This window comes from Haliotis rufescens, unplaced genomic scaffold (assembly GCF_023055435.1).
Source record: "Haliotis rufescens isolate VD_foot unplaced genomic scaffold, xgHalRufe1.0.p SCAF_1, whole genome shotgun sequence".
Taxonomy (NCBI): Eukaryota; Metazoa; Mollusca; class Gastropoda; order Lepetellida; family Haliotidae; genus Haliotis; species Haliotis rufescens.
The window spans coordinates 30,133,037-30,160,740 of NW_025963779.1; the positions used below are offsets into that span (position 1 = coordinate 30,133,037).

A 27,704-nucleotide genomic window follows, 5' to 3' on the forward strand; every position below is an offset into this window, starting at 1 on the left:
CAACTTTTCACCACCTGCCCCAGTGGCTCATTGGGAAAACAGTGGGTTATAAAACTAGAAAAGATATGTGAGGATGCAGGTTCGATTCCCGTTATCCACTATGAAAACTTCCATTATTGTATTCGATTTTAGAACATTGGACGTTTAAAACACCACGTACAAATTTAATCTACAACTCAACTCACATGGTCTTACTAGGAATAAGTAAAACCTCGCACAGTACAAAAGTGGCAGTTGGTTTATAACTTAGGATTCAATTATATCATATTTTAATAATAATAATAATAATAATAATAATAATAATAATAATAATAATAATAATAATGATGATGATGATGATGATGATGATGATGATGATGATGATAATAATGTCACCTAACATTAGGATTTGTAACTATATATCCAATTCAGAAATTAAGTAGAGTGAATAGTTCAAGTATAGTTCAGATTTAATCTATTTACGACGATAAGCGCCCCTTCGACTGGTGCGCGACTCATTAACCGCTGCGACTCTTTCTGAGACGAAGCCCAGTTGTATGTAAACTGGACTCCTGTCTACATAAACTAGACAGCGCAAATCTTGGGGCGCGTAGTAACAGTGGAACCAATTTACTCCGTAAGTCTCGCGTTTCGTTATATCTCGTGAGATTTCTCGAGATTTTGGTGAACCAATATGGCCGCGCCCACGAAAAAGTGCAAAAGAATCATCACAGACAATCTCTCTCCTTGAGGTTTCGAGAATAATGTTTACACGAGGTTTTTTGCGTTTGAACAAATGAATAAAGAGGATCTACGATATTCAATACCGTGAGTATTTGCCCTAGCTGATTTCTTGAAAATAAATTAGAGAGGGGAGGCATGGCACCCATAAATCCTAGGATAATCCAATACAGTAACTGAAAGTGACACAGCTGTCATTGTCTTAATTGAACTGAACAGTTGAGTTGACAAGTAATGACTGTCTTTCTCTGGTAAACCCATTGACGACTAAATATATTGTGTGTAAGATAGTGAGATATTCTACTTTTCTTCAACATAAGCCTTCCTCCGTGTTGGTGGTCCCAAGTAATCTGTACCATAATGTACTGGGGAGTAGTGCACTTTCCTGGGCGCACTTTTTCAGTTCCAATTAGCACTGGGGGGGCTCGAACTCGCTTCGCCAGCTCGCCGGCTTGGCTAATTAATGCGTTACTTAACTGATGCTCTAGCACTGAACCACGAGCGTGATCACATGTAATCAGTGCTCGTTTAACGGGTCATTAGCACCCCATTAACAAACATGCATAATTCAGAACAATGAATTGCGCATGCGTGTGACATCACCATCCGCTCTCCCATTAATGTTTTCTTTAAACCACACCCGCCATTGTTTATGACCAATCGGATTAACTGGATTAACGCTTGAAAAGGTAAGAAATTATGGCTAACCCTTGCCCAGAGCAAGCTAACCCTAAGGGCCGAAAAGGGGTGTTGGATCATAAAGACGTGTATGTTTCCCTAAGACCGAAAAGGGGTGTTGGATCGTAAAGGCGTGTAAGTTTCCCTAAGACCGAAAAGGGGTGTTGGATTGTAAAGACCTGTAAGTTTCCCTAAGACCAAAAACGGGTGTTGGATCGTGAAGTGAGAGTCACCGGAGCGTGAGGCATGGTAACGGTATAGCGAGACAGCGGTAGGACTATAGCGCGGTAATTGACTGGATGGTAAACTGCATTGTTGCCCTGTACTGGTCTACGATAAGAGGCGACAAAATGGATCAGGTGGTCAGTCTCGGTGACTTGGTTGACTGAATGGATCTATCACAAGATTGTCTACTCGATTCTTTACTGTTACTGCCGCTGTGACATAACTGGAATGACACATTTCACAATTGAACACAATCTACATAAAACACATTACATTGCTAACTAAAGAGCCATTATATCGACCATTATGAAGCATTGTTTGCAAACAATAGCTGATTACTCCCAGTCTAATGCGGGAGTAACTATTCCGCAAGATAAAGTTTTGCTCCAGTGACCACACTGCGGGAGTAGGCACATTAGCAGGTCAAAGAGCGCTTCTTTCCAGGGAATGCACTTTCGAGGCTTGTATATTGGGCGTAATCTAGGCTTTGATAAACACCGACTTCTAACCCAATCAAGGTCACAATTAGCATTATTAGTATTTTGCAACTCATCGGTTAAAAAGTAAACAGAGTTTAAATTTTGAAAACTTTCAACATCCCTTGGCTTATTCAACGACATTGTGTGTAGAGATCATAGGTCACTTAGAGGAGCTTATGCACACTCGATGACCCCAGCAACCCTTTTGTTAGGCTATCACATTATATTGTTTTGTTTGCTCGTCAGATACCAGAACTATTCACTCGTTTCATAAAGTTGGTATGACACGGGATCCAGTTTTGTATATATCTTATTAGACGTTTTTGATATAATATATAAAATTAATGTACATATAGTAAACTATATTTATAGTTTATAATGAACATACTGAAAATGAACTGATATAACAAACAGATATAACAAACTGATGGATATAACAAACTGTTCTTTTGGCCCCGGCCATTAACCATATATTTTATCATATAAAGTTGATGGATATAACAAACACGCTCATAACAAAACAATGGATATAGCAAACTCACCTTGTGGTCTCATGTGTACTCTGTCAATGATAATGTTAAGAAACTAGTTAACTGTATATAGATATAATCATAAAGTTTTATCATCATGATCATCTCTTTGTTGAGTTTGTTTTCACTTATTAAGAGCGGGTCCTGTTTTGCCAGTTTGGATTTCTATGTCTGTCCAACCATAGGACTCTTTTGTAACCGTAACATGGTTAGAACCTTTATAATTAGTTATAATTGAATAATCTATGTCATAACTGAACTGTATTATCTGTCCTGGACAACTGACAAGACCTACAGTAGTCCAGTATTTGCCCTCATTGAACATACTGAAATGGTTGAACAACTGCTTGCTTTCTGGAGCTATTGTCATTGTTTATTCTAGTCCATATTTACTACAGTTATGCTTATATAAGGAGGAATGATATTAATGACAGTGGGATATTAATTTTTCCCATAATTATTCAGACCCGTGAACATAGGGGATTAAATAGGTCTTTAGCAACCCATGCTTGTCGTAAGAGGCAGCTAACAGGATCGGGTGGTCAGGCTTGCTGATTTGGTTCATGTTATCGTATCATGTTGTCATGATGTCAATCACTGGATTGTCTGGTTCAAACTTGATTATTTACAGACTGCCGTCATATAGCTGGAATATTGCAGAGTGCGGTGTTAAACAAACAAACAAACGAAGAAACAAACAAACAAAGTTATTCATTTTCTGTCTTGTCTGTTTTAGATTCCTGCTGACATGTGACCAAGATCAGTGAAGTGCAGACCACCAACATGAATGTTCCGCCGCTGACCATCCGCATCCGGAACGACCAGGACCAGGACATGGACTGGATGGTCCAGCCAGACGAAGTCACCTTCCGACAGACTCTGGTAGGCTTTCATTGTGCTCACGCATCATAAGGTCATTATGGCAATGTTAGTTTTTGTGATAATAGAATTAAATTCTATCTGCTGCAAAGTTGCAATCTACTTAATGGTAAAAGTAGCAGTCCACAAGGAAACTTCACAAATCCTAACAGAATTTCACTGACCACATCTGAGGTCTAGTGGTAGAGTGTCTGCCCGGAGAACGGAAGGCCGGGGTTTCGATCCCCGGTCGCGTCATACCCAAAAACATGTTATGCCTTATGTTCATTATAGATTGGATGTCCTTGTTTGAATAGGAACTTAGTGACTGATTTAAGAAAAGCTGAACTGTGCTGTCTGACTAATGGTTGTATTTCGGAACAGAAATAGTTAGTTGTGTACCTGGTGTACCCTGCTCCAGCTGGTACATGATGTTGGTTGTGTACCTGGTGTACCCTGCTCCAGCTGGTACATGATGTTAGTTGTGTACCTAGTGAACCCTGCTCCAGCTGGAACATGATGTTAGTTGTGTACCTGGTGTACCCAGCTCTAGCTGGTACATGATGTTAGTTGTCCACCTGGTGAACCCTGCTCCAGCTGGTACTTGATGTTAGATGTGCACCTGGTGAAACCTGCTCCAGCTGGTACTTGATGTTAGATGTGCACCTGGTGAAACCTGCTCCAGCTGGTACTTGATGTTAGATGTGCACCTGGTGAAACCTGCTCCAGCTGGTACATGATGTTAGTTGTCCACCTGGTGAACCCTGCTCCAGCTGGTACATGATGTTAGTTGTGTACCTGGTGAACCCTGCTCCAGCTGGTACTTGATGTTAGATGTGCACCTGGTGAAACCTGCTCCAGCTGGTACATGATGTTAGTTGTCCACCTGGTGAACCCTGCTCCAGCTGGTACATGATGTTAGTTGTGTACCTGGTGAACCCTGCTCCAGCTGGTACATGATGTTAGTTGTGTACCTGGTGAACCCTGCTCCAGCTGGTACATGATGTTAGTTGTGTACCTGGTGAACCCTGCTCCAGCTGGTAAATGATGTTAGTTGTACACCTGGTGAAACCTGCTCCAGCTGGTACATGATGTTAGTTGTGTACCTGGTGTACCCTGCTCCAGCTGGTACATGTTGTTAGTTGTACACCTGGTGAACCCTGCTCCAGCTGGTACATGATGTTAGTTGTGCACCTGGTGTACCCGGCTCCAGCTGGTACATGATGTTAGATGTGTACCTGGTGAACCCTGCTCCAGCTGGTACATGATGTTAGTTGTGCACCTGGTGAACCCTGCTCCAGCTGGTACATGATGTTAGTTGTACACCTGGTGAACCCTGCTCCAGCTGGTACATGATGTTAGATGTACACCTGGTGAACCCTGCTCCAGCTGGTACATGTAGTTAGATGTGTACCTGGTGTACCCTGCTCCAGCTGGTACATGATGTTAGATGTGTACCCAGCTCCAGCTGGTACATGATGTTAGATGTGCACCTGGTGTACCCAGCTCCAGCTGGTACATGATGTTAGATGTGTACCTGGTGTACCCTGCTCCAGCTGGTACATGATGTTAGATGTGCACCTGGTGTACCCTGCTCCAGCTGGTACATGATGTTAGATGTGTACCTGGTGTACCCTGCTCCAGCTGGTACATGATGTTAGATGTGTACCTGGTGTACCCTGCTCCAGCTGGTACATGATGTTAGATGTGTACCTGGTGTACCCTGCTCCAGCTGGTACATGATGTTAGTTGTGTACCTGGTGTACCCTGCTCCAGCTGGTACATGATGTTAGTTGTCCACCTGTTGAACCCTGCTCCAGCTGGTACATGATGTTAGATGTGTACCTGGTGTACCCTGCTCCAGCTGGTACATGATGTTAGTTGTGTACCCTGCTCCAGCTGGAACATGATGTTAGTTGTGTACCTGGTGAACCCTGCTCCAGCTGGTACATGATGTTAGTTGTGTACCTGGTGTACCCTGCTCCAGCTGGTACATGATGTTAGATGTGTACCCTGCTCCAGCTGGTACATGATGTTAGATGTGTACCCAGCTCCAGCTGGTACATGATGTTAGATGTGTACCCTGCTCCAGCTGGTACATGATGTTAGATGTGAACCCTGCTCCAGCTGGTACATGATGTTAGATGTGTACCCAGCTCCAGCTGGTACATGATGTTAGATGTGAACCCTGCTCCAGCTGGTACATGATGTTAGATGTGAACCCTGCTCCAGCTGGTACATGATGTTAGATGTGTACCTGGTGTACCCTGCTCCAGCTGGTACATGATGTTAGTTGTGTACCTGGTGAACCCTGCTCCAGCTGGTACATGATGTTAGATGTGTAACTGGTGTACCCTGCTCCAGCTGGTACATGATGTTGATTCTGTTTTCCAGGAAGTGATCTGCCAGGTGGTACACAGTGGAACAATCACAGCATTTGAGTGTAAGTCATGTCCAGTAACGGTAACGTTCGGTTAATTCAAATCTGCTTACGATTGACATGTTAATAATATCTTTTACATGTCTAAGAGGCATTTAAGAAGGTGTAGCATCAAGGAATTAACAGTTAACTGATGTATTTCATCCTCTTTATTCTTCAACGTGACATTTGGTAAAGGTGCAATTACCTTTCTCCAGGAGGCGTTGGGATAGCCTACAGTGTTTGTCAGTCACACCGAAGACCTGGGTTCGATTCCCCACATGGGTACAATGGGTGAAGCCCATTTCTGATGTGTCATGCCATGATATTGCTGGAATATTGCTAAAAACGGCATAAAGCCATGCTCGCTCACACACTCACTCACTCACTCAGAAGAACGAAATGCGAACATTAGAGACTTAAAATTGTCGTTTAACCATGTAGTTATAAATATAGTGAATTTTTGTCATGAAACAATATATCACATGACTTACCACGGGTCCGGGTAGTCAGGTGGGTACCCAGGTCCTACTCAGTACCCACCCGACCCGAGTACCCGAGTTACCCGTCCCAGCCCTACACACAGATTCTTTATTAACTGATTGCAACAGTTCATTAGTGGAAATCACAACTAGTTGCCAACACTAACATGACTATAGTCCTTGCCACTTGAAATTGAATCTCGGAATATCGTGATGATTAATTAACGAAGATAGCTGCATGTGTGCTAATACTTATGAAGTGAAAACAAGCCGTTCCGCGGAAAAGGAATATTACTTTCAGTAATGACAAAAATTGCAAAGTGCAGCCATGTGCATTAATTAATCATCGTGACATTCTGTGATACTATTGCATGTGGCGAGGACTATAAGGTAGATATAGTTCCGAACTGAAAATGAAGCCCACATTTATGATAGGGAAGTGTTTGTTATTTGGTGGCAGTTGGCCACATACTAGAATGTGTATACTTTATTGGGTTTTCTGTTTCACACATCACGGAATGTGAGCTTTGAGTTTTCCTTTCTCAGATGAAGACGAGGATGGAGATCACATCACGGTTCGCAGCGAGGATGAAATGAAGGGGATGATTGACAATGTAAGACACTTGCAGGAGTTTGCTTTGTTGCTTCTTTCTCCCTCCTGGGGACATGGTTTGCCCAGTTGTCTAAGCTTCTGCAATTCGCTGTGTAGAGTTGCATCCCTTTGACTTGCCAGAATCCTACATCACTGATTTGTTAGCACTATGGCCATACTTGTAGGTTAACCAAACAGTTACACATTTAAAGGGCAAGTGAAATGAAAACAAATATTGCAATTATGTTACGAATTCAGCAATAGAGAGTAACAGTCCACTAGTCTTTACAATGATAACATATAGTAAAACCCTTAAGAATGGCAAATTTCTAGTAGTCTTTATGATACCTAAACTATTGGGCAGTGTGGCAAGGGCTAAAGGACTAGTGCCAATTTCAAACGCTGGAATATCAATTGTCCTATATATATATTAAGTCAGTTCCCGAGAAAAACAACAACAGGACATTCGTAGAAAGTATTTAAATGTCCAAGTGAAAGGTGAAAGTGCTGAAGTCACTTGGTAATCAGGTTCTAAAACAAAACTATTTGGTGGCATGGCCAAAAGCTACCAGTGTTGCAGTTCCTGCATGTTGCCATGTTGTGTAAATTACGTACAGTGTAGCCATATGTTGTTCCAGTATTTCCATGAGATGAGCGAGGAGGACAGAGACAGGGGGCTGTTCCCACCTCTCATCATCTTCCCGAAACGTGAGGAATTACCCTACTACATCTGTACTTACATAACCATTATCCTACTACAGCTACATGTACATCAACATTATCCTACTACAGCTGTACTTACATAACCATTATCCTACTACAGGTGTTCTAACATCAACTTTATCCTAGTACAGCTCTACTAACAGCATTATCCTTCTACTGTTGTACAAACATCAACGTTATCCTAGTACAGCTCTACTAACACCATTATCCTTCTACTGTTGTACAAACATCAACGTTATCCTAGTACAGCTCTACTAACACCATTATCCTTCTACTGTTGTACAAACATCAACATTATCCTAGTACAGCTGTACTAACAACATTATTCTTCTACTGTTGTACAAACATCAATGTTATCCTAGTACAGCTCTACTAACAGCATTATCCTTCTACTGTTGTACAAACATCAACGTTATCCTAGTACAGCTCTACAAACAGCATTATCCTTCTACTGTTGTACAAACATCAACATTATCCTAGTACAGCTGTACTAACAACATTATCCTTCTACTGTTGTACAAACATCAACGTTATCCTAGTACAGCTCTACTAACACCATTATCCTTCTACTGTTGTACAAACATCAACATTATCCTAGTACAGCTGTACTAACAACATTATCCTTCTACTGTTGTACAAACATCAACGTTATCCTAGTACAGCTCTACTAACAACATTATCCTTCTACTGTTGTACAAACATCAACGTTATCCTAGTACAGCTCTACTAACAACATTATCCTTCTACTGTTGTACAAACATCAACGTTATCCTAGTACAGCTCTACTAACACCATTATCCTTCTACTGTTGTACAAACATCAACATTATCCTAGTACAGCTGTACTAACAACATTATCCTTCTACTGTTGTACAAACATCAACGTTATCCTAGTACAGCTCTACTAACACCATTATCCTTCTACTGTTGTACAAACATCAACATTATCCTAGTACAGCTCTACTAACACCATTATCCTACTACAGTTATGCTAACATCAATATTACCCTACTACTGTTATACTTACAATAAAATCCCACTACAGCTAATTTTACATCACCATCACAGCAATACCTAAAGTTTTCACTGATTGTTGTAGTTGGGAAGACTGCTCAGAAGAGGAATCTGTTGGGCCTGAAGGTGAGTGTGTTTGAACTGATCTGTTTGTGAGGAGGAAGGAATTAGCCATGACATCGATTCATAATATGATCTGAGATATAGCTGAGCTGAAAGCAACAAAAATGGTAGGATATCAGTTCCAAAGAAAACAAAAAATAAATGATTTCAAAATATTGATTTGCAAATGTCTGTTGATTTTAATCCAAGTGTTCCTGAATGAAAAACTCGAGAGAGATTAAATGAACTGAATATGAATGGGTATGAGAAGAGTATGATATATTTGAGGAAGGCACATGTCTAAAACTAATTACAAACACATCATCAGGATAGCGAGGTGTTTCAGTAATGTCAGCTCTGTTTATGGTGCTTTTGCTCTTCTAGGAATGCACAGCTCTTATTTCTTTAAACCTGCAGAGGAAGGATTTTGTTTGTTTGTTTTTTTGTTTGTTTGTTGTTTAATGCCGCACTCAGCAATATTTCTGCTAGATGACGATGGTCTGTAAATAATCGAGTCTGGACCAGACAATCCAGTGATTGACATCATGAGCATCGATGCACGCAATTGGGATACAATGACATGCATCAGCGAGCCTGACCACCCAATCCCGTTAGTCGCCTCTTGCAACAAGCATAGGCACCTTTTACGGCAAGCATGGGTTGCTGAAGACCTATTCTACCCCGGATCTTCACGGGTCTGCAGTAGATTGATTAAGCCATCACATTGACGTCTTCTCTGAAACCCAGTGTTTACTGCTGCAGATACAACTCAACAAGTCGCCAGGCAGCCCCAGTCCAGTCAACCCAGAAGCTCCACCCATCCCTGACATTCAGAGCAACACACCTGTACAGGTGGTTACCACCCCACCCCAGGGGCCGATTAGTGTCACCCCACATACCTCAACACCCATTCAACCAGTGCCACACGTGACTCCGATGGCTGTCAGGTATATCTTTTGCACACCATCACATATGTCTTTGATGACTGCCGGATAAATCTTACACACATACACCTATGGAACACCTGACTCAGTGTCAGTTGCAATTCTGTGCTTGTAACATGAAGGCATTGATTTAGATGGAACACTGTGGCATTTGAACCCAAGAATTTGTGACCATTTGAAACCTACATCTCATTAAACATCCTCATACCCAGGAATAAAAATGGAATGTTCACTCTAATGACCACAGTTTGCCTATTCCAGATTCGAACATGTTGAACACACTTTACACTCATATGCCTCTTCCCAAGTCCAGGGAGTTAACTGACTATAAAAGTCCAGTTTCCAACCTTGCTGAAATAGGCTGGTATTATGGAGTTACATTTTGGCTGGACTAACAAGTCTATGCATAGTCCAATCAAAACCGTGCAATGAAATCAAAATCTGGTTTGTAAACTGCCATGCAGATTTCAGTCAATTGCAGGATTTGCAAAGCATGTGCACCGCCAACTCGTTGTCAACAAATATTTTCTGAATCTTTTCATGTTTTTAATCAAGCTGCTCAAGTGCTATTTGATGCACCTCGCGATGTAAGACTCGTTTTAACACAATATAGATCTTGATTATCGAATAGATCGTATTGACCAGGTGCCGTCATTTTGTTTGAAGCAAATGCAAGTGATACGAGAGGTGGAATCTGTTTGGTCAATTGGAAAGGCATTAAAGGAACATAACTCGTAATAGCCACAGGGGGCTCTACGATCAAGCCCAGGAATTCCAGCCTAGTTCGGCAAGGGTGGAAACTGGACTTTTAAAGTCAGTTAACTCTCTTGCCTCCGGAAGATGACTCATATGTGACTGCAATGTTTATGACAAAAAAATCAAAACTCGGTTCATTAAAACATAAATTCATGTAGTTGTATGTCATTAATGTGTGTCATGCTTTGACTCCAGCACGTCCACTGAGATATCTCCGACAGGCCTCCAACATGTCCTCTCCAATGGCCACATGACTGAAGACCAAATACAGACTATTGAGTGTCTTGGTGCTGGTGCTGGAGGGAGGGTTTACAGGTGAGAGTCACATTGTACAGACCCCCCAGTGTCATGGTGCTGGCAATGGTCACATTGAACAGACCACCCAGTGTCATGGTGCTGGCAATGGTCACATTGAACAGACCACCCAGTGTCATGGTGCTGGCAATTCTCACATTGTACAGACCACCCAGTGTCATGGTGCTGGCAGTGGTCACATTGAACAGACCACCCAGTGTCATGGTGCTGGCAGTGGTCACATTGTACAGACAACCCAGTGTCATGGTGCTGGCAATGGTCACATTGAACAGACCACCCAGTGTCTTGGTGCTGGCAATGGTCACATTGTACAGACCACCCAGTGTCATGGTGCTGGCAGTGGTCACATTGTACAGACCACCCAGTGTCTTGGTGCTGGCAATTCTCACATTGTACAGACCACCTAGTGTCATGGTGCTGGCAATGGTCACATTGTACAGACCACCCAGTGTCATGGTGCCGGCAATTCTCACATTGTACAGACCACCTAGTGTCATGGTGCTGGCAATGGTCACATTGAACAGACCACCCAGTGTCATGGTGCTGGCAGTGGTCACATTGTACAGACCACCCAGTGTCATGGTGCTGGCAGTGGTCACATTGAACAGACCACCCAGTGTCATGGTGCCGGCAATTCTCACATTGTACAGACCACCTAGTGTCATGGTGCTGGCAATGGTCACATTGTACAGACCACCCAGTGTCTTGGTGCCGGCAATTCTCACATTGTACAGACCACCTAGTGTCATGGTGCTGGCAATGGTCACATTGAACAGACCACCCAGTGTCATGGTGCTGGCAGTGGTCACATTGTACAGACCACCCAGTGTCATGGTGCTGGCAATGGTCACATTGAACAGACCACCCAGTGTCTTGGTGCTGGCAATGGTCACATTGTACAGACCACCCAGTGTCATGGTGCTGGCAGTGGTCACATTGTACAGACCACCCAGTGTCTTGGTGCTGGCAGTGGTCACATTGTACAGACCACCCAGTGTCTTGGTGCTGGCAATGGTCACATTGTACAGACCACCCAGTGTATTGGTGTCAGCAATGGTCACATTGTACAGACCACCCAGTGTCTTGGTGCTGGCAATGGTCACATTGTACAGACCACCCAGTGTCTTGGTGCTGGCAATGGTCACATTGTACAGACCACCCAGTGTCTTGGTGCTGGCAGTGGTCACATTGTACAGACCACCCAGTGTATTGGTGCCGGCTATCTTCACATTGTAAAGACCACCTAGTGTCTGGGTGCCAAACATAGATTGATGGTTTACAGTGATGCGTTATTTGTTATCATTTGCCGACTTGTCTTGTGAATTCACTTGGTGTCTTCATCACATTTCGTTGACAAGTAAAGATTGCGTCTCTCCATTCAGGTCGGTACATGTGCCCTCAGGGAAACAGATTGCTGTCAAGGTAGGTGCTGCTGGTAGTGGCTTTACATCTTACACATGCTTCAACTCTTTAGAAAATAATGTAATAGTGCTAGTTATTGTTATGATAAGAACAGTTTGTTGATGTAGCACCCATATCCAGTAAATCTGATTCAACAAGTTAGTTTTGATTGGTACCCTTGTCACAGTACATGTGTATCAGATTTGTCAGAATTTATCCTTCAGAGCACCTGTTCCCACAGGTATTCATTCACCAAAGATGATGATAAAAAAATGCTAATGTGTGTCTGATTTTCAGGTGATACAGGTTGACATCTCTCCTGAAGTCCAAAAGCAGATCCTATGTGAGCTGGACATCCTATACAAGGTGGGGACCACAGGGGTGACTGGGGTGACTGGGGTTGCTGCCTGTAAATGGTTGGGACCCTAGGGGTGGCTAGTTTGACTGCCCTGTACAAGCTGGGAACCCTTGGGATGGTTACCCTATACATGGTGGGAATATCTGAGATGGCTGACCTATACAAGGTGGGGGACCCTATTGTTGGCTGGGGTGCCTGCCCTATATGGGATGGGCACCCTAGGAAATAATGGGGTGGCTGCCCTATTCAAGGTGGGGAACCAAGGGGTAGCGGGGGTGACAGCCCTATACAAGGTGGGGATCCTAGGAATTACTGGGGTGACAGCCCTATACAAGGTGGGGATCCTAGGAATTACTGGGGTGGCTGACCTATACAAGGTGGGGAACCAAGGGCTTGCTGGGGTAGCTGCCCTATACAAGGTGGGGACCCTAGGAATTACTGGGGTGGCTGACCTATACAAGGTGGGGAACCAAAGGGTGGCTGGGGTGGCTGCCCTATACAAGGTGGGAGATCCTAGGAATTACTGGGGTGGCTGCGCTATACCTGGTAGGGACTCTAGGAATAACTGGGGTGGCTGCCCTATTCAAGGTGGGGAACCAAGGGGTAACTGGTCTGGCTGCCCTATACAAGGTGGGGCCCCTTTGTATGGCTAGATGTTGCCCTATACAAGGTTGGGACCGCATGTTTTATTCATGACTGTTGTTAGAGATCAGTCAGTATGGGATGGGTGGATGTGGTGGCTGGCTTGTGTGGGACCAGAGTTAGACAATTACATGATTAATGTTTATTTAAAAGTTGTAGTCCGCAATGAAATGTCACTATTGTTTTTCCAGAATGTTCCTAGTCACAGATGTGTTTCATAGTCTTTATCTTCTAAATGTCCAGGAATGTTACACATTTCAGGAGGTTAAAGGAAATCTATCAGTTCACCTTGTACACTCCCCTTTCTTCTTTCCACAGTGCAATTCCCCAGCCATCATTGGCTTCTATGGGGCCTTCTTTGTTGAGAACCGGATCTCCATGTGCACCCAGTACATGGATGGTAAGCAAGTTAATATTCCTCAAGATGGGCATGGTCTTTCAATGACAGCCTGAGAGCTCTAAATGATGTATTTCCCATGCAATAAACAGAGCTCCTGAGGGTTACAGGTCATTCTGATTGAAAGGTTAAACAAGTGAAACACTGTCTGACCTTCCTCAGTATAGAAAGGCAAGGTATTATTTCATGTTATATATGTTGACCTTCTGGGTCAACTGGAGCACCAGAACTTAGATTTGTAGTGAGCTGGGGCGGTCGGGTAGCCTAGTGGTTAAAGCGTTCGCTTGTCATGCCGAAGACCCAGGTTCGATTCCCAACATGGGTATAATGTGTGAAGCCCATTTCTGGTGTCCCCCGCCGTAATATTGTTGGAATATTGCTAAAAGCAGCATAAAACCATACACACTCACTCACACTCACTGTTTAGTGAGTGATTGAAACAGTTCAATAATTTTAGATTTTTTGGATAGTTTTGAGTTTTTGAAATTATAACTAAATCAAATCCAGAGATTAGAATGAAATCTTTGAATTGTATTATTTTTGGAGAGAATGGTATCAATAAATGCTGTGAGTATTTTTCAGCGAAAATATACTGACAGTATTAGGTCATAGATTTGTTAATTTATTTATTTCCGACATCTTTAAGTCTTTTGAAAATGTTAATAACAAAATATAATATATTTGTAGGACAGCGATGTGTGTGTCCATGTTTCAGGTGGGGCCTCTATAGTAGGTAACATGTTGCCACACGATATCAGCGTATGTGTCTGTATTTCAGGTGGGTCATTGGACCGTTACATGCCGGTGCCGGAGCTGGTTCTGGGCAGGATGGCGGTGTGTATCCTCGAGGGCCTCATATACATGTGGAACCTGAAGATCCTTCACAGAGGTAAGCCATCATCTCCTCCAGGTCTCGGGGCAGGATGGTGGGGACGAGTAGCATGCCTACAATTGATTAACATTCTTGGCTGTGTTTCCTTTTCCTCAAATGAGACACTACTGATTTTCGCTATTCCTAGAAAAAGTCACTAGTCCGTGTAGAGAGGAATGTATATTTTATAAATAAGAACATCAACAATGCTTGGAGCATTGCACATTTCCCCAAGTCAGGAGCCCTTTCTGCTGCAGCGGGGAAAGAACAGAAAAATGAGATTGTGTTCTTCTATAAGTTAACAAACCAACATGCTGCCCTGTTTCAGACATCAAGCCAAACAATGTTCTAGTCAACACCCAGGGGGAGGTCAAGCTGTGTGACTTCGGGGTCAGCACACAGGTCAGTTGCTGCATCACACACACTCATACACCGGTGCCGTAGCATGGCTGTGCTGTTACATAATTTACCATAGTGATGCAGTGTTGCTGTTAATGAAACTGTAATGATGTTGAGTTGCTAATTAGTAACCCTAGCAATAAGGTGTTGCTCCATTATGTAACCATAGTGACACACTGTCTGCTGATGTTAACTTTATTGCCAAATATATACATTGTATGTCATGTAAAGCACATCCTAAAAATTGTTCGGATGATCTTTTTTGTCACTGACTGGTATATTGTAAAATGTTAATGTTTCAGCTGGTCAAGTCGATAGCCACGACATTTGTGGGGACCAACGTGTACATGGCTGTAAGTACAACACATAGGGACCTGAAAGGGGTAGTCGATGGAATGTATGTTGCTGTAAGTACCTACACATAGGGACCTGATAGGGGTAGTCGATGGAATGTATGTTGCTGTAAGTACCTACACATAGGGACCTGATAGGGGTAGTTGATGGGCTGTATGTTGCTGTAATTACCTACACATAGGGACCTGGTAGGGGTAGTCGGTGGGCTGTACATGGCTGTAAGTACCTACACATAGGGACCTGATAGGGGTAGTCGGTGGGCTGTACAAGGCTGTAAGTACCTACACAAAGGGTACAGAAAGGGGTACTCGGTGGGCTGTTCATGGCTGTTAGTACCTACACAAAGGGTACTGATAGGGGTAGTCGGTGGGCTGTACATGGCTGTAAGTACCTACACATAGGGACCTGATAGGGGTAGTCGTCGGGCTGTACAAGGCTGTAATTACCTACACATAGGGTGCTGATAGGGGTAGTCGGTGGGCTGTACATGGCTGTAAGTACCTACACAAAGGGTACTGATAGGGGTAGTCGGTGGGCTGTACATGGCTGTTAGTACCTACACATAGGGTACTGATAGGGGTAGTCGGTGGGCTGTACAAGGCTGTAAGTACCTACACATAGGGTACTGATAGGAGTAGTTGGTGGGCTGTACAAGGCTGTAAGTACCTACACATAGGGTGCTGATAGGGGTAGTCGGTGGGCTGTACATGGCTGTAAGTACCTACACATAGGGACCTGATAGGGGTAGTCGTCGGGCTGTACAAGGCTGTAATTACCTACACATAGGGACCTGATAGGGGTAGTCGGTGGGCTGTACATGGCTGTAAGTACCTACACAAAGGGTACAGGTAGGGGTAGTCAGTGGGCTGTATGTAGCTGTAAGTACCTACACATAGGGACCTGATAGGGGTAGTCGTCGGGCTGTACAAGGCTGTAAGTACCTACACATAGGGACCTGATAGGGGTAGTTGGTGGGCTGTACATGGCTGTAAGTACCTACACATAGGGACCTGATAGGGGTAGTCGTCGGGCTGTACATGGCTGTAAGTACCTACACATAGGGACCTGATAGGGGTAGTCGGTGGGCTGTACATGGCTGTAAGTACCTACACATAGGGACCTGATAGGGGTAGTCGGTGGGCTGTACAAGGCTGTAAGTACCTACACATAGGGTGCTGATAGGGGTAGTCGGTGGGCTGTACATGGCGGTAAGTACCTACACATAGGGTACAGAAAGGGTCAGTTGGTGAGCTGTACAAGGCTGTAAGTACCTACACATAGGGTACAGAAAGGGTCAGTTGGTGAGCTGTACATGGCTGTAAGTACCTACACAAAGGGTGCTGATAGGAGTAGTTGGTGGGCTGTACATGGCTGTAAGTACCTACACACAGGGTACAGAAAGGGTCAGTTGGTGAGCTGTACAAGGCTGTAATTACCTACACAAAGGGTGCTGATAGGAGTAGTTGGTGGGCTGTACATGGCTGTAAGTACCTACACACAGGGTACAGAAAGGGTCAGTTGGTGAGCTGTACATGGCTGTAAGTACCTACACACAGGGTACAGAAAGGGTCAGTTGGTGAGCTGAACATGGCTGTAAGTACCTACACAAAGGGTGCTGATAGGAGTAGTTGGTGGGCTGTACAGGGCTGTAAGTACCTACACACAGGGTACAGAAAGGGGTAGTTGGTGGGCTGTACATGGCTGTAAGTACCTACACACAGGGTACAGAAAGGGTCAGTTGGTGAGCTGTACATGGCTGTAAGTACCTACACATAGGGTGCTGATAGGGGTAGTCGGTGAGCTGTACATGGCTGTAAGTACCTACACATAGGGACCTGATAGGGGTAGTCGGTGGGCTGTACATGGCTGTAAGTACCTACACATAGGGTGCTAATAGGGGTAGTTGGTGGGCTGCACAAGGCTGTAAGTACCTACACATAGGGACCTGATAGGGGTAGTCGTCAGGCTGTACAAGGCTGTAAGTACCTACACAAAGGGTACAGAAAGGGGTAGTTGGTGGGCTGTACATGGCTGTAAGTACCTACACATAGGGACCTGATAGGGGTAGTCGGTGGGCTGTACAAGGCTGTAAGTACCTACACATAGGGACCTGATAGGGGTAGTCGTCAGGCTGTACATAGCTGTGAGCACCTACACACAGGGTACAGAAAGGGGTAGTTGGTGGGCTGTACATGGCTGTAAGTACCTACACATAGGGTACATAAAGGGGTAGTTGGTGGGCTGTACAAGGCTGTAAGTACCTACACATAGGGTACAGAAAGGGGTAGTTGGTGGGCTGTACATGGCTGTAAGTACCTACACATAGGGACCTGATAGGGGTAGTCGGTGGGCTGTACATGGCTGTAAGTACCTACACATAGGGTGCTAATAGGGGTAGTTGGTGGGCTGTACAAGGCTGTAAGTACCTACACATAGGGACCTGATAGGGGTAGTCGTCAGGCTGTACAAGGCTGTAAGTACCTACACAAAGGGTACAGAAAGGGGTAGTTGGTGGGCTGTACAAGGCTGTAAGTACCTACACATAGGGACCTGATAGGGGTAGTCGTCAGGCTGTACAAGGCTGTAAGTACCTACACATAGGGTACAGAAAGGGGTAGTTGGTGGGCTGTACATGGCTGTAAGTACCTACACATAGGGTACAGAAAGGGGTAGTTGGTGGGCTGTACATGGCTGTAAGTACCTACACATAGGGTACAGAAAGGGGTAGTTGGTGGGCTGTACATGGCTGTAAGTACCTACACATAGGGTACAGAAAGGGGTAGTTGGTGGGCTGTACATGGCTGTAAGTACCTACACACAGGGTACAGAAAGGGGTAGTTGGTGGGCTGTACATGGCTGTAAGTACCTACACATAGGCACCTGATAGGGGTAGTCGGTGGGCTGTACATGGCTGTAAGTACCTACACATAGGGTACAGAAAGGGGTAGTTGGTGGGCTGTACAAGGCTGTAAGTACTACATATAGGGTGCTGATAGGGGTAGTCGGTGGGCTGTACATGGCTGTAAGTACCTACACATAGGGTACAGAAAGGGGTAGTTGGTGGGCTGTACATGGCTGTAAGTACCTACACATAGGGTGCTGATAGGGGTAGTCGGTGGGCTGTACAAGGCTGTAAGTACCTACACATAGGGTACAGAAAGGGGTAGTTGGTGGGCTGTACATGGCTGTAAGTACCTACACATAGGGACCTGATAGGGGTAGTCGGTGGGCTGTACATGGCTGTAAGTACCTACACATAGGGACCTGATAGGGGTAGTTGGTGGGCTGTACAAGGCTGTAAGTACCTACACATAGGGTACAGAAAGGGGTAGTTGGTGAGCTGTACAAGGCTGTAAGTACCTACACATAGGGTGCTGATAGGGGTAGTCGGTGGGCTGTATAAGGCTGTAAGTACCTACACATAGGGTACAGAAAGGGGTAGTTGGTGGGCTGTACATGGCTGTAAGTACCTACACATAGGGTGCTAATAGGGGTAGTCGGTGGGCTGTACAAGGCTGTAAGTACCTACACATAGGACCTGAAAGGGGTAGTCGGTGGGCTGTACAAGGCTGTAAGTACCTACACATAGGGTGCTAATAGGGGTAGTCGGTGGGCTGTACAAGGCTGTAAGTACCTACACATAGGACCTGAAAGGGGTAGTCGGTGGGCTGTACAAGGCTGTAAGTACCTACACATAGGACCTGATAGGGGTAGTCGGTGGGCTGTACAAGGCTGTAAGTACCTACACATAGGACCTGATAGGGGTAGTCGGTGGGCTGTACAAGGCTGTAAGTACCTACACAAAGGGTACAGAAAGGGGTACTCGGTGGGCTGTTCATGGCTGTTAGTACCTACACAAAGGGTACTGATAGGGGTAGTCGTCGGGCTGTACAAGGCTGTAAGTACCTACACAAAGGGTACTGTTAGGGGTAGTTGGTGGGCTGTACATTTAGGGCCATAAATTTTGTCACTTTGGCAGTAAATAATTTAATATTGTAAACTTTACGTTTCAAGATCAGTCAGTGGATGGTGGAACATTTATTTTTATTCTTCTTTCTTCTCTTTTCATGGAATTTGTGTTGTACGAGAAATCTTTGGGGACCATCTCAAAGCTATTATATTTGAAAAAAATGTACTGTAAAACCTAGTGGCGCTAGGGATAATTCTGTATTCTGTTGCGAGTTCTAACTTACAATAAGAAGTTCATATTTTATGCTTAGCAGTATTTCCTTTTTAGCACATGAGGACTGTGTGAGCATTTTGATATTTTGATATGTGAAAATTCACCTGCACTGATATGCTTGAACAAAGAAACTAACTGTTTTATAAAATCTGATAATAGCAAGCAGTTGTATTACTTATGAAAATACGAACACAAAATTTCCTGTTTTTACAGCATCTTTGCAAGGTTGCACAAGGACACACATACACCACTTGATTAAAAACTATTGCAGTGAAGGTTGTAGATGTGTCCAGGACAGTTTAACACTGTACTTGTGTGTATACTGGTGTATGTAGTTGCCATGGTTACCCTCCTGTTTCAGCCGGAGAGGCTCCAAGGGAGCCACTACGGGATCCCGGCAGAGGTGTGGAGTCTGGGCATCACCCTGTTTGAGGTGGGTGAGATGCACAAGACTAACGATCATTTAGAAAAGCATTTAGGAAATCTGTCATTACATATCTGGTTGCTGTTTGCTATTGTGCTGTTACGGCCAGCAAAATCCTCACTTTCACCTGGACCGCCTCAGAGTCAGTATACTGTGTCTGAGTGGGGTATTCATGTTAAACTGCAGCATAAAATATCTCAGTGGGCTAGCACTATAAATCAGCATAAGTCTGGACTAGTACAAGCAGCCACACACACACACACACACACACTAACACTAACACACACACTAACACTAACACACACACATACACACACTCACACTCACACACGTGCATGCACATCGCTATATATAAGTTAAACCCCATTTCACCTCACTTCACTTTCACCCAAGGTATTGGTTTAAGCAGTTTTACTTAATATTTTTTAAAAGTTTACTCTTTCAGAGTTCCTAGATATATTTTGTCAGTTTTTAGTTTTGTTGTTTCCCGGTTCCCTCTGATAAATATATGTGTGTGCGGGAACATAATGTGGTTCTGAGGAATGTTTGGTTTGTGTGATGAACGATCCAGTCTGAGTCAGTCAACCAGACTCACGTACACTGATTCCATCTGATTTCCATTTCAGCTGGCCACAAGAAAAATACCCTTTCAGTCGGTAAGTGTTGTGATGCTTGTGGAGGAATAGTACAGCTATGCTTGGCATTGACAAACATAACCTGTGAAAACGATACATTGTCTGTTATCAAGGAAATATAGAGATCTAACTCAGCAAGTCACTGCACTATACATACCTGCCTTATACCTTTACAGTTCAAACAATTCTCTTCAGATTCCATAGTGAGTGTTGTCAAAGATGTTCACTTGTGTAGTATATCTGTGCATAGTTATAGTATATAGTTTACCTTACAGTTATGTATTGCTAAAATGGGTGGTCGGGTAGCCTAGTGGTTAAATCGTTCGCTCGTCACGCCGAAGATCTTGGTTCGATTCCCGACATGGGTACAATGTTTGAAGCCCATTTCTTGTGTCCCCTGCCGTGATATTGCTGCAATATTGTTAAAATCGGCGTAAAACCATACTCACTCACTATGTATTGCTAAGCACCTGTACTGTTTAGCCATGATGTTTGTGTACCAGTTTTGCTAATGACTTATCTACACAGTATGACAGTATGATTTATTTGCCTCTGTAGTTTTGTCATCTTTATGGTTTTACTGTATAATTTGTATGTTTTGTTTTCAGTTTAATCCAGATATGAAGGTAAGTAACTTCGTGGTTTCCAGCTCAGCCGCCAATCTGCATAATACTGACTACTAGTCTCGGAGGCCTTGTGGGGTTTTGGTTCCTCCCTAGCAACCTATGCTTGTCCTATGATGCAAAGGAATAAATCGGGGAGTCAGACTCAATGACTTACCTGATTGCATGTGGGTGATTGCTCATAATATCAATCACTTGATTGTGTGGTCCAGACTGGTTTCATATAGCTGAAATATTGAAGCACAGCACTAAATAAGAAACAAACAAACTGTGGCATAAAGGCTATATAAATACACGAAGGCAGTATTGTCAGTTGTCTGTATGATGGCTAGCTCTAAGGCTTCTCATATGTATGGTGTCTAGACCCGTGAAGATCCGGGGTAGAATAGGTCTTCAATAGCGCATGCTTGCCGTAAAAGCTCGCAACTAACGGGATCGGGTGGTCAGGCTCGCTGACTTGGTTGATATATTGTATCCCAGTTGCGTGGATTGATGCTCATGATGTCAGTCACTGGATTGTCAGGTCCAGACTTGATTATTTGCAGACCGCCATCATATAGCTGAAATATTGCTGAGTGCTGCGTTAAACAACAAACAAACAAATGTATGGTGTCTATGTTTGGTTTAAAGGTGTTGAAATACAGGCTGTTATCCATCCGATTTTTCTGTGTGTAGTGTCAGGAAGACCAAAACTTATGGCGGACAACTTCAACAGGGAGAACATAAAGTGATCATTAGGAAAGATAACCTTACAGCCAACTTCTGAATTCCACTGACCCGCGAAGATCCGGGGTAGAATAGGTCTTCAACAACCCATGCTTGCCGTAAAAGGCAACTATGCTTGTCGTAACTATGCGAGGCGACTAACAGGATCGGGTGGTCAGACTCGCCGACTTGGTTGATCATCGATCCCAATTACGTGGATCGATGCTCATAAAATCAATCACTGGATTGTCTGGTCCAGACTCGATTATTTACAGACCACAATTCATATAGCTGGAATATTGCTGAGTGTGGTGTTAAACAACAAACAAACCAACCAACCAACTGAATTCCACTAACGATGTTCTCTTTTCTTATACCACTATACTGTGTTTTTCAGCCCTTTGAACTGATGCAGTGTATTATTGAGGAGGTGAGTCTTAGTCCATGTGCCTCAAGGTGTTTATTAATGATAAGAGACAGGTTCTGTTGCTGACGTAATATATCTGCATCTGCTATCTGACTGTAACTGAGACTGTATCGTTAGTTGCTGGGTCTTTGCATCACCTGGCTGAGAGAGATGCTAACTGAGACGGTGTCCAGGTAGAGTAGAGTATCTGTGGTTGCTCGACGCCTGATCACTAAGATCCCCGGTCCAATCTCATTAAAATCAGATCTTAGTTCTCACTACCGCTAAAAAAAGATCTGAGGACATCCCATTACGGGTCATGTCAGACCGACCTTTCACAAACTTTGACCAACTTTTCGCGAACTTTGACCGACCTTTCGCGAACTTTGACCGACCAATGGAATGACTAACAAGAAGTCGACAATAGCCAATCAGAAGGCAACTTAATCAAGCTTTATGTCACGAGTTTCAAACTGACAACTAGGCTTCGAAACATATTTTGACATACACTCGATTAAAAAATTAAAAACTGAACAAAAGAACATTTTGGAATGGCTAATACAGCCGTAGATGTAGATGGTCTTGATTGTATGAATACAGACATAAAGCCCATAACTCCCGTTCGGAGTACCCTGTATGTTTTTGTCGAGGTTACACGATCAAAAATTACATTCCAACCGTCACTTTCATGATTTGATAAGCGATGCTCTGATTGGTCAGATGAAAGGTCGTTCTGACATAAGTCGTCAGGACTTGGTTAAGCGGTAGCAAGAACTAAGATCTGACTGTAATGAGATTGTCCCCGGTCTGACTTATATTTTAACTTGTCACTGTCATGCAGGGAGGAGTAGTCTGGTAAACAAACAGTCTCATCAAAGACGTAAGTAATCCCCAGTATTCACTGTATGTTTTAAATTTCTAGACACCACTGATGTTGTCTCAAGAGTTCTTCAGTCCAGAGTTTGTCGGCTATGTGGCAAGCTGGTGAGTTTCTTAACATTCCCTCCACCTCATATTTAAGTTGCCATAGTAACGCTGAAGGGGTCGTTGTCGGCAGAGGTACTACAGATATGTACCTCAGTTACATTTCTGTATACAGATTTTTGCTGGGGTACATATCTGTATACAAAAACGTACCTGGGGTACATATCTGTAGTACCTCTGCAAAAAACCGCCCCTTCAGCCATAGTAACCTATAAGCTCACTTGGGAGTATATGAATTGACGCTCACACCATCCCTCAAGTCCCTGCTGACATTGAAGATTGTGTGTCAGTGTAGCCACATGATGACCATACAATTCCGACCCGTGAAGATTCCGGGGTAGAATAGGTCTTCAGCAACCCATGCTTGCCGTAAAAGGTGACTATGCTTGTCGTAAAAGGCGACTAATGGGATTGGGTGGTCAGGCTCGCTGACTTGGTTGATGCATGTCATCGATCCCAATTGCGTTGATCGATACTCATGATATCAATCACTGGATTGTCTGGTCCAGACTCGATTATTTACAGACCGCCGTCATATAGCTGGAATATTGCTGAGTGCGGCGTTAAACAACAAGCCCACCAAACCAAACCAACCAACCATACAATTCCTGTTCATGTTCAGAGAGATGGTCGTAAAATATGCTATATTATGAAGGTAAATAGGAAAAGGGGAGGATGCTATTGTGGAAATCATGATATTAACAGACTTAGCATCAAGTGAGAGTCGCGTACATAAAGTGACCATTTCTGGAGCTCACTGCCCCAACACTCCCCACCATGCATATCTCCCCCAGCTACCCTTCTACCAATGACTGGCCCTCAGATTGCTTTGTGTAATCACACAGCATTGATATGTCAGTTGTAAATGGTATTTATTCTTCAGCATGTTGAGGGATCCAGCTCGCAGACTGACTCCATCAGAACTTGCAGTGAGTATTTGTCCATTCTGAGAACATGGTGCTGACAAGCCAGAGCTCAATCTGTTATTTTAACCCATGATCACATGATCCTGGCACACTGAAGGCATGCAACTCTTCCCACCAAATTGCAGGACCATTTATCCCTTAAAGTGATAGTCCATGTAATGTACAGGATATATATGTCATGTTCTACTTATTATATGCATGGAGACGAGGTAAAAGAAAAATCCTTATTGACTTGAATTTGCAGAAATAATGTCAGACAAATACCAATTGTTTCTAGCACATGTAAAGGTTGTCTTCAAGCCACCATGTGGCAGTGGCAGTGGCAGTGGCAGTGGCAGTGGCAGTATACCAGTTGCTTTGAATTTGTTGCGACCCCATCCGTGGTCTAGTGGTAGAGCATCCACACGGAGAGTGGAAGGTCTCGGGTTCGATCCCCTGCTGTGTCATACCAAAAGAAGTTAAAATATGGTACTTGTTGTTACCCTGTCTGGCGCTACCCTGTCTGGCGCTCGGCATTAAGGGGCTAAAACAGGGACTGGTCGCCTCGGAGTCAGTATGCTGTGTGTGAGTGGGGTATTCATGTTAAACTGCTGCATGGTATCTCAGTGGGCTAACGGATGCACGTTGCTATATAAGTGCAATTATTTTGGATGCAACGTTAAACCCAATTTCACATCACCTTGTATGTGTTGCAGATTGTCACCTTGCCCTGATAGTACAGGTTTTTACTCACACAACTGGTTTTCGGTTTATTCTCACCACTACTTCTGCCATATTTTTTATTAATAATGGAGTAAAGTTTGGGTCGGAATCCTGAGTAGTTTATATCTGATCCATGGACTAAATGTTATCGATATTTCATATTTCTGAAAATAAGACGGAGCAAAATGTTTGTTTGCAGAATCACCAGTTTGTGCAGCGCCATGCTGACAGTAATACCGTGATGATTGCGGAGTGGGTGCAGGGTTGTTTGCAGCAGCGGCAACAACAGCAAGCAGTGTCATAACATACCGTCTGCTGAAGGGGTAATGTCGTTCCTTGGACTCAATCAGGTATACAGTTCGAACAAAGTATTTGTTATCTGTCAGCTAACCATCTCCAGGATGCCAGACAATCATTTAGCCACTTCCATTGTGTCATCTTGTACCTAGAAAAAAGATGTCTGTGATATGCTTGCTTGTGTTGTTGATGCCGGATCTGAGTCACCTGGATGGGTTTACTATGATGACAGAGTTTGTCGGTTGTTGTCTGTGTCAAAGAAGACCTGTCCTGTGTGAGCACTCTCTGTAGCACTAGCTCACAACCTCAAGATGACCGTGACAATCGAAGATGTCCAAGACGGCGGCCATGTCGGTAACATTGCTGGATGGCAGGCATGGCTGGCAAAATAATTAACTTCATTTGTTCTTTGTGTATGCTTATTACATTTTAGTTTTTATAATCAAGAAGGTTTATCAGAAGGGACTGGAGTGTGAGTTCCCCAGTGACAAGTGATGGTGAGTGCTGGCGAGGCAACTCTAGCACAAGGTGAACTGTGTGTTATCCTCATCACCGGTATACTCCCATCCACTTGGCCTGTGTATCTGTGAGATGGGACGTGTGTGTTATGATCTCTTGGAGTATTAGACAGTTCTGCTCCTGCACTGGTTCTGATACGACTCTAGGACAAGGTCGACATGTGTGTAGAGCCTCATCACCGGTATACTCCCATCCACTTGGCCTGTGTATCTGTGAGATGGGACGTGTGTGTTATGATCTCTTGGAGTATTAGACAGTTCTGCTCCTGCACTGGTTCTGATACGACTCTAGGACAAGGTCGACATGTGTGTAGAGCCTCATCACCAGTATACTCCCATCCACTTGGCCTGTGTATCTGTGAGATGGGACATGTGTGTTATGATCTCTTGGAGTATTAGACAGTTCTGCTCCTGCACTGGTTCTGATACGACTCTAGGACAAGGTCGACATGTGTGTAGAGCCTCATCACCAGTATACTCCCATCCACTTGGGCTGTGTATCTGTGATGTGGGACATGTGTGTTATGATCTCATGGAGTGTTAAACAGTTCTGCTCCTGCACTCACACAAGGAAAAGTTGGCATCTGCACAACATGTGCAGGGTTGTAAGACATATGTTCAGTGCTGTGGCATATGTGCACAGTTGGAGTATACTTTTGTTGATGCCGTATCGCACCCATAACAATCTACAACAAGGGGTTGTTACCTTTCCTAGGTTGATTACTAGTGTGAACAAAAACAAAAAAAGACGCCGCCCGCTCGCACTATATTTTCAAAAGCCATTGCCCGAGAACCAATTCATTAATTTTTTTAAGCCTTACCATATTTGACGTAATAAGCATCCCGCTCCAATAAGCACTCACAGCAATATTTGCTAATATTTTGGCTAGTGAACAATCTCAATTAGCATCCCTTCCGATTGATCAATGTACACAAGACTTATCAATTCATGTATAATATGCACTCGTGTGTTTTATGCACCCTTAATTATGGGCAATTAAATCCTGGAAAAATATATCTGTCGTATATAAACATTTCAGGCTGTCAGCATAAACCATGAAATTTACAAACTTTCAACTTTATTTTTTCCACCAAAATAATATTCTAATAAGAGCCCCCTATTTCTAATTTTTGAGAGCACCCTGGGCGCCTATTACTTATTTCGGTAATTAGAAATCATAGTACAACACAATAGTGCTTTACTTGAGTTTCTGTTTTTGCAATGAGGTATAATTAACTTGAGTAAAGACAGTTTGTTTCTTGTATCCGTACCAAAAAGGTAGGAAGATTTAGTTGTGGAAGGTGCAGCAGTTTGTACATTTCCCCGCGTAATGGATTTTGTCAGAGTTTCAAGTCTGACCCAGGCGACTATATCGGAAATTAAAAAAACACCAAAAGGTCTGCAGGACTGAAATATATGAATGGGATTATTTTCAGGTTTAGATTGTTTCAAGTATTCAAGTCACCTTTACCAAAATACATGTAGAATATGGCTGCTGGCAGCTTTCCACACCATAAATGTATTTATTTACATCCTATGTCAATCAACTGTATTATGAATCTTTGTAAATAAGCCAATGCCCTAATATCCAATTAGCAGATGCAGATCAATATTTAGATGATGGCTTACTTTATTATTTGTATTGCTTGCTCTACCAAGCCTATTCTACACATTTGGATTGATTGAATCTCAAATGTCTATGATTTTTCTCAACTGGAACCAAATTTGGTGAATCAACCAGTTAAATAGGAACCTGGGCCCCGTTCCACAAAGCGATCATAGCGCTAAGATCATCGTTACTCCCATTCTTTAGCATAGACTTACGACAGTCGTAGCTCTACGATCGCTTTGTTGAATGGGGCCCTGTTCCTTAGACTGTCAATGTTGTATATGAATGTTTCTGAAATAGGTGTTATTTCATTGGGCTGCAGATTCATTTGGTATTGTTTAAGAGGCAATCACATTGTTTAAATGTTGGCAGTGCAAATCTAAAATGATGCCCTCAAATGATAAAGGTCGTTTTAGAGTGATCTCCCTTGGAA

The 27,704-nt window shown here is 43.5% G+C and overlaps 1 protein-coding gene across 1 annotated transcript; it reads left to right on the plus strand.

The window, feature by feature from the left end:
* Positions 1-662: 662 nt before the first annotated feature.
* Positions 663-26,648, plus strand: LOC124114081 (dual specificity mitogen-activated protein kinase kinase 5-like). Its single transcript, XM_046474622.2, has 21 exons — positions 663-807; positions 3,369-3,514; positions 5,885-5,933; positions 6,938-7,005; positions 7,622-7,691; positions 8,805-8,845; positions 9,584-9,768; positions 10,717-10,836; positions 12,219-12,258; positions 12,535-12,603; positions 13,556-13,637; positions 14,413-14,523; positions 14,834-14,907; positions 15,207-15,257; positions 19,803-19,874; positions 20,492-20,521; positions 21,109-21,126; positions 22,226-22,258; positions 23,157-23,218; positions 24,102-24,147; positions 25,046-26,648. Exons 2-21 carry the CDS (start codon positions 3,416-3,418, stop codon positions 25,148-25,150), a joined length of 1,425 nt encoding a protein of 474 aa, XP_046330578.2. The 5' UTR covers positions 663-807; positions 3,369-3,415; the 3' UTR covers positions 25,151-26,648.
* Positions 26,649-27,704: the final 1,056 nt, after the last annotated feature.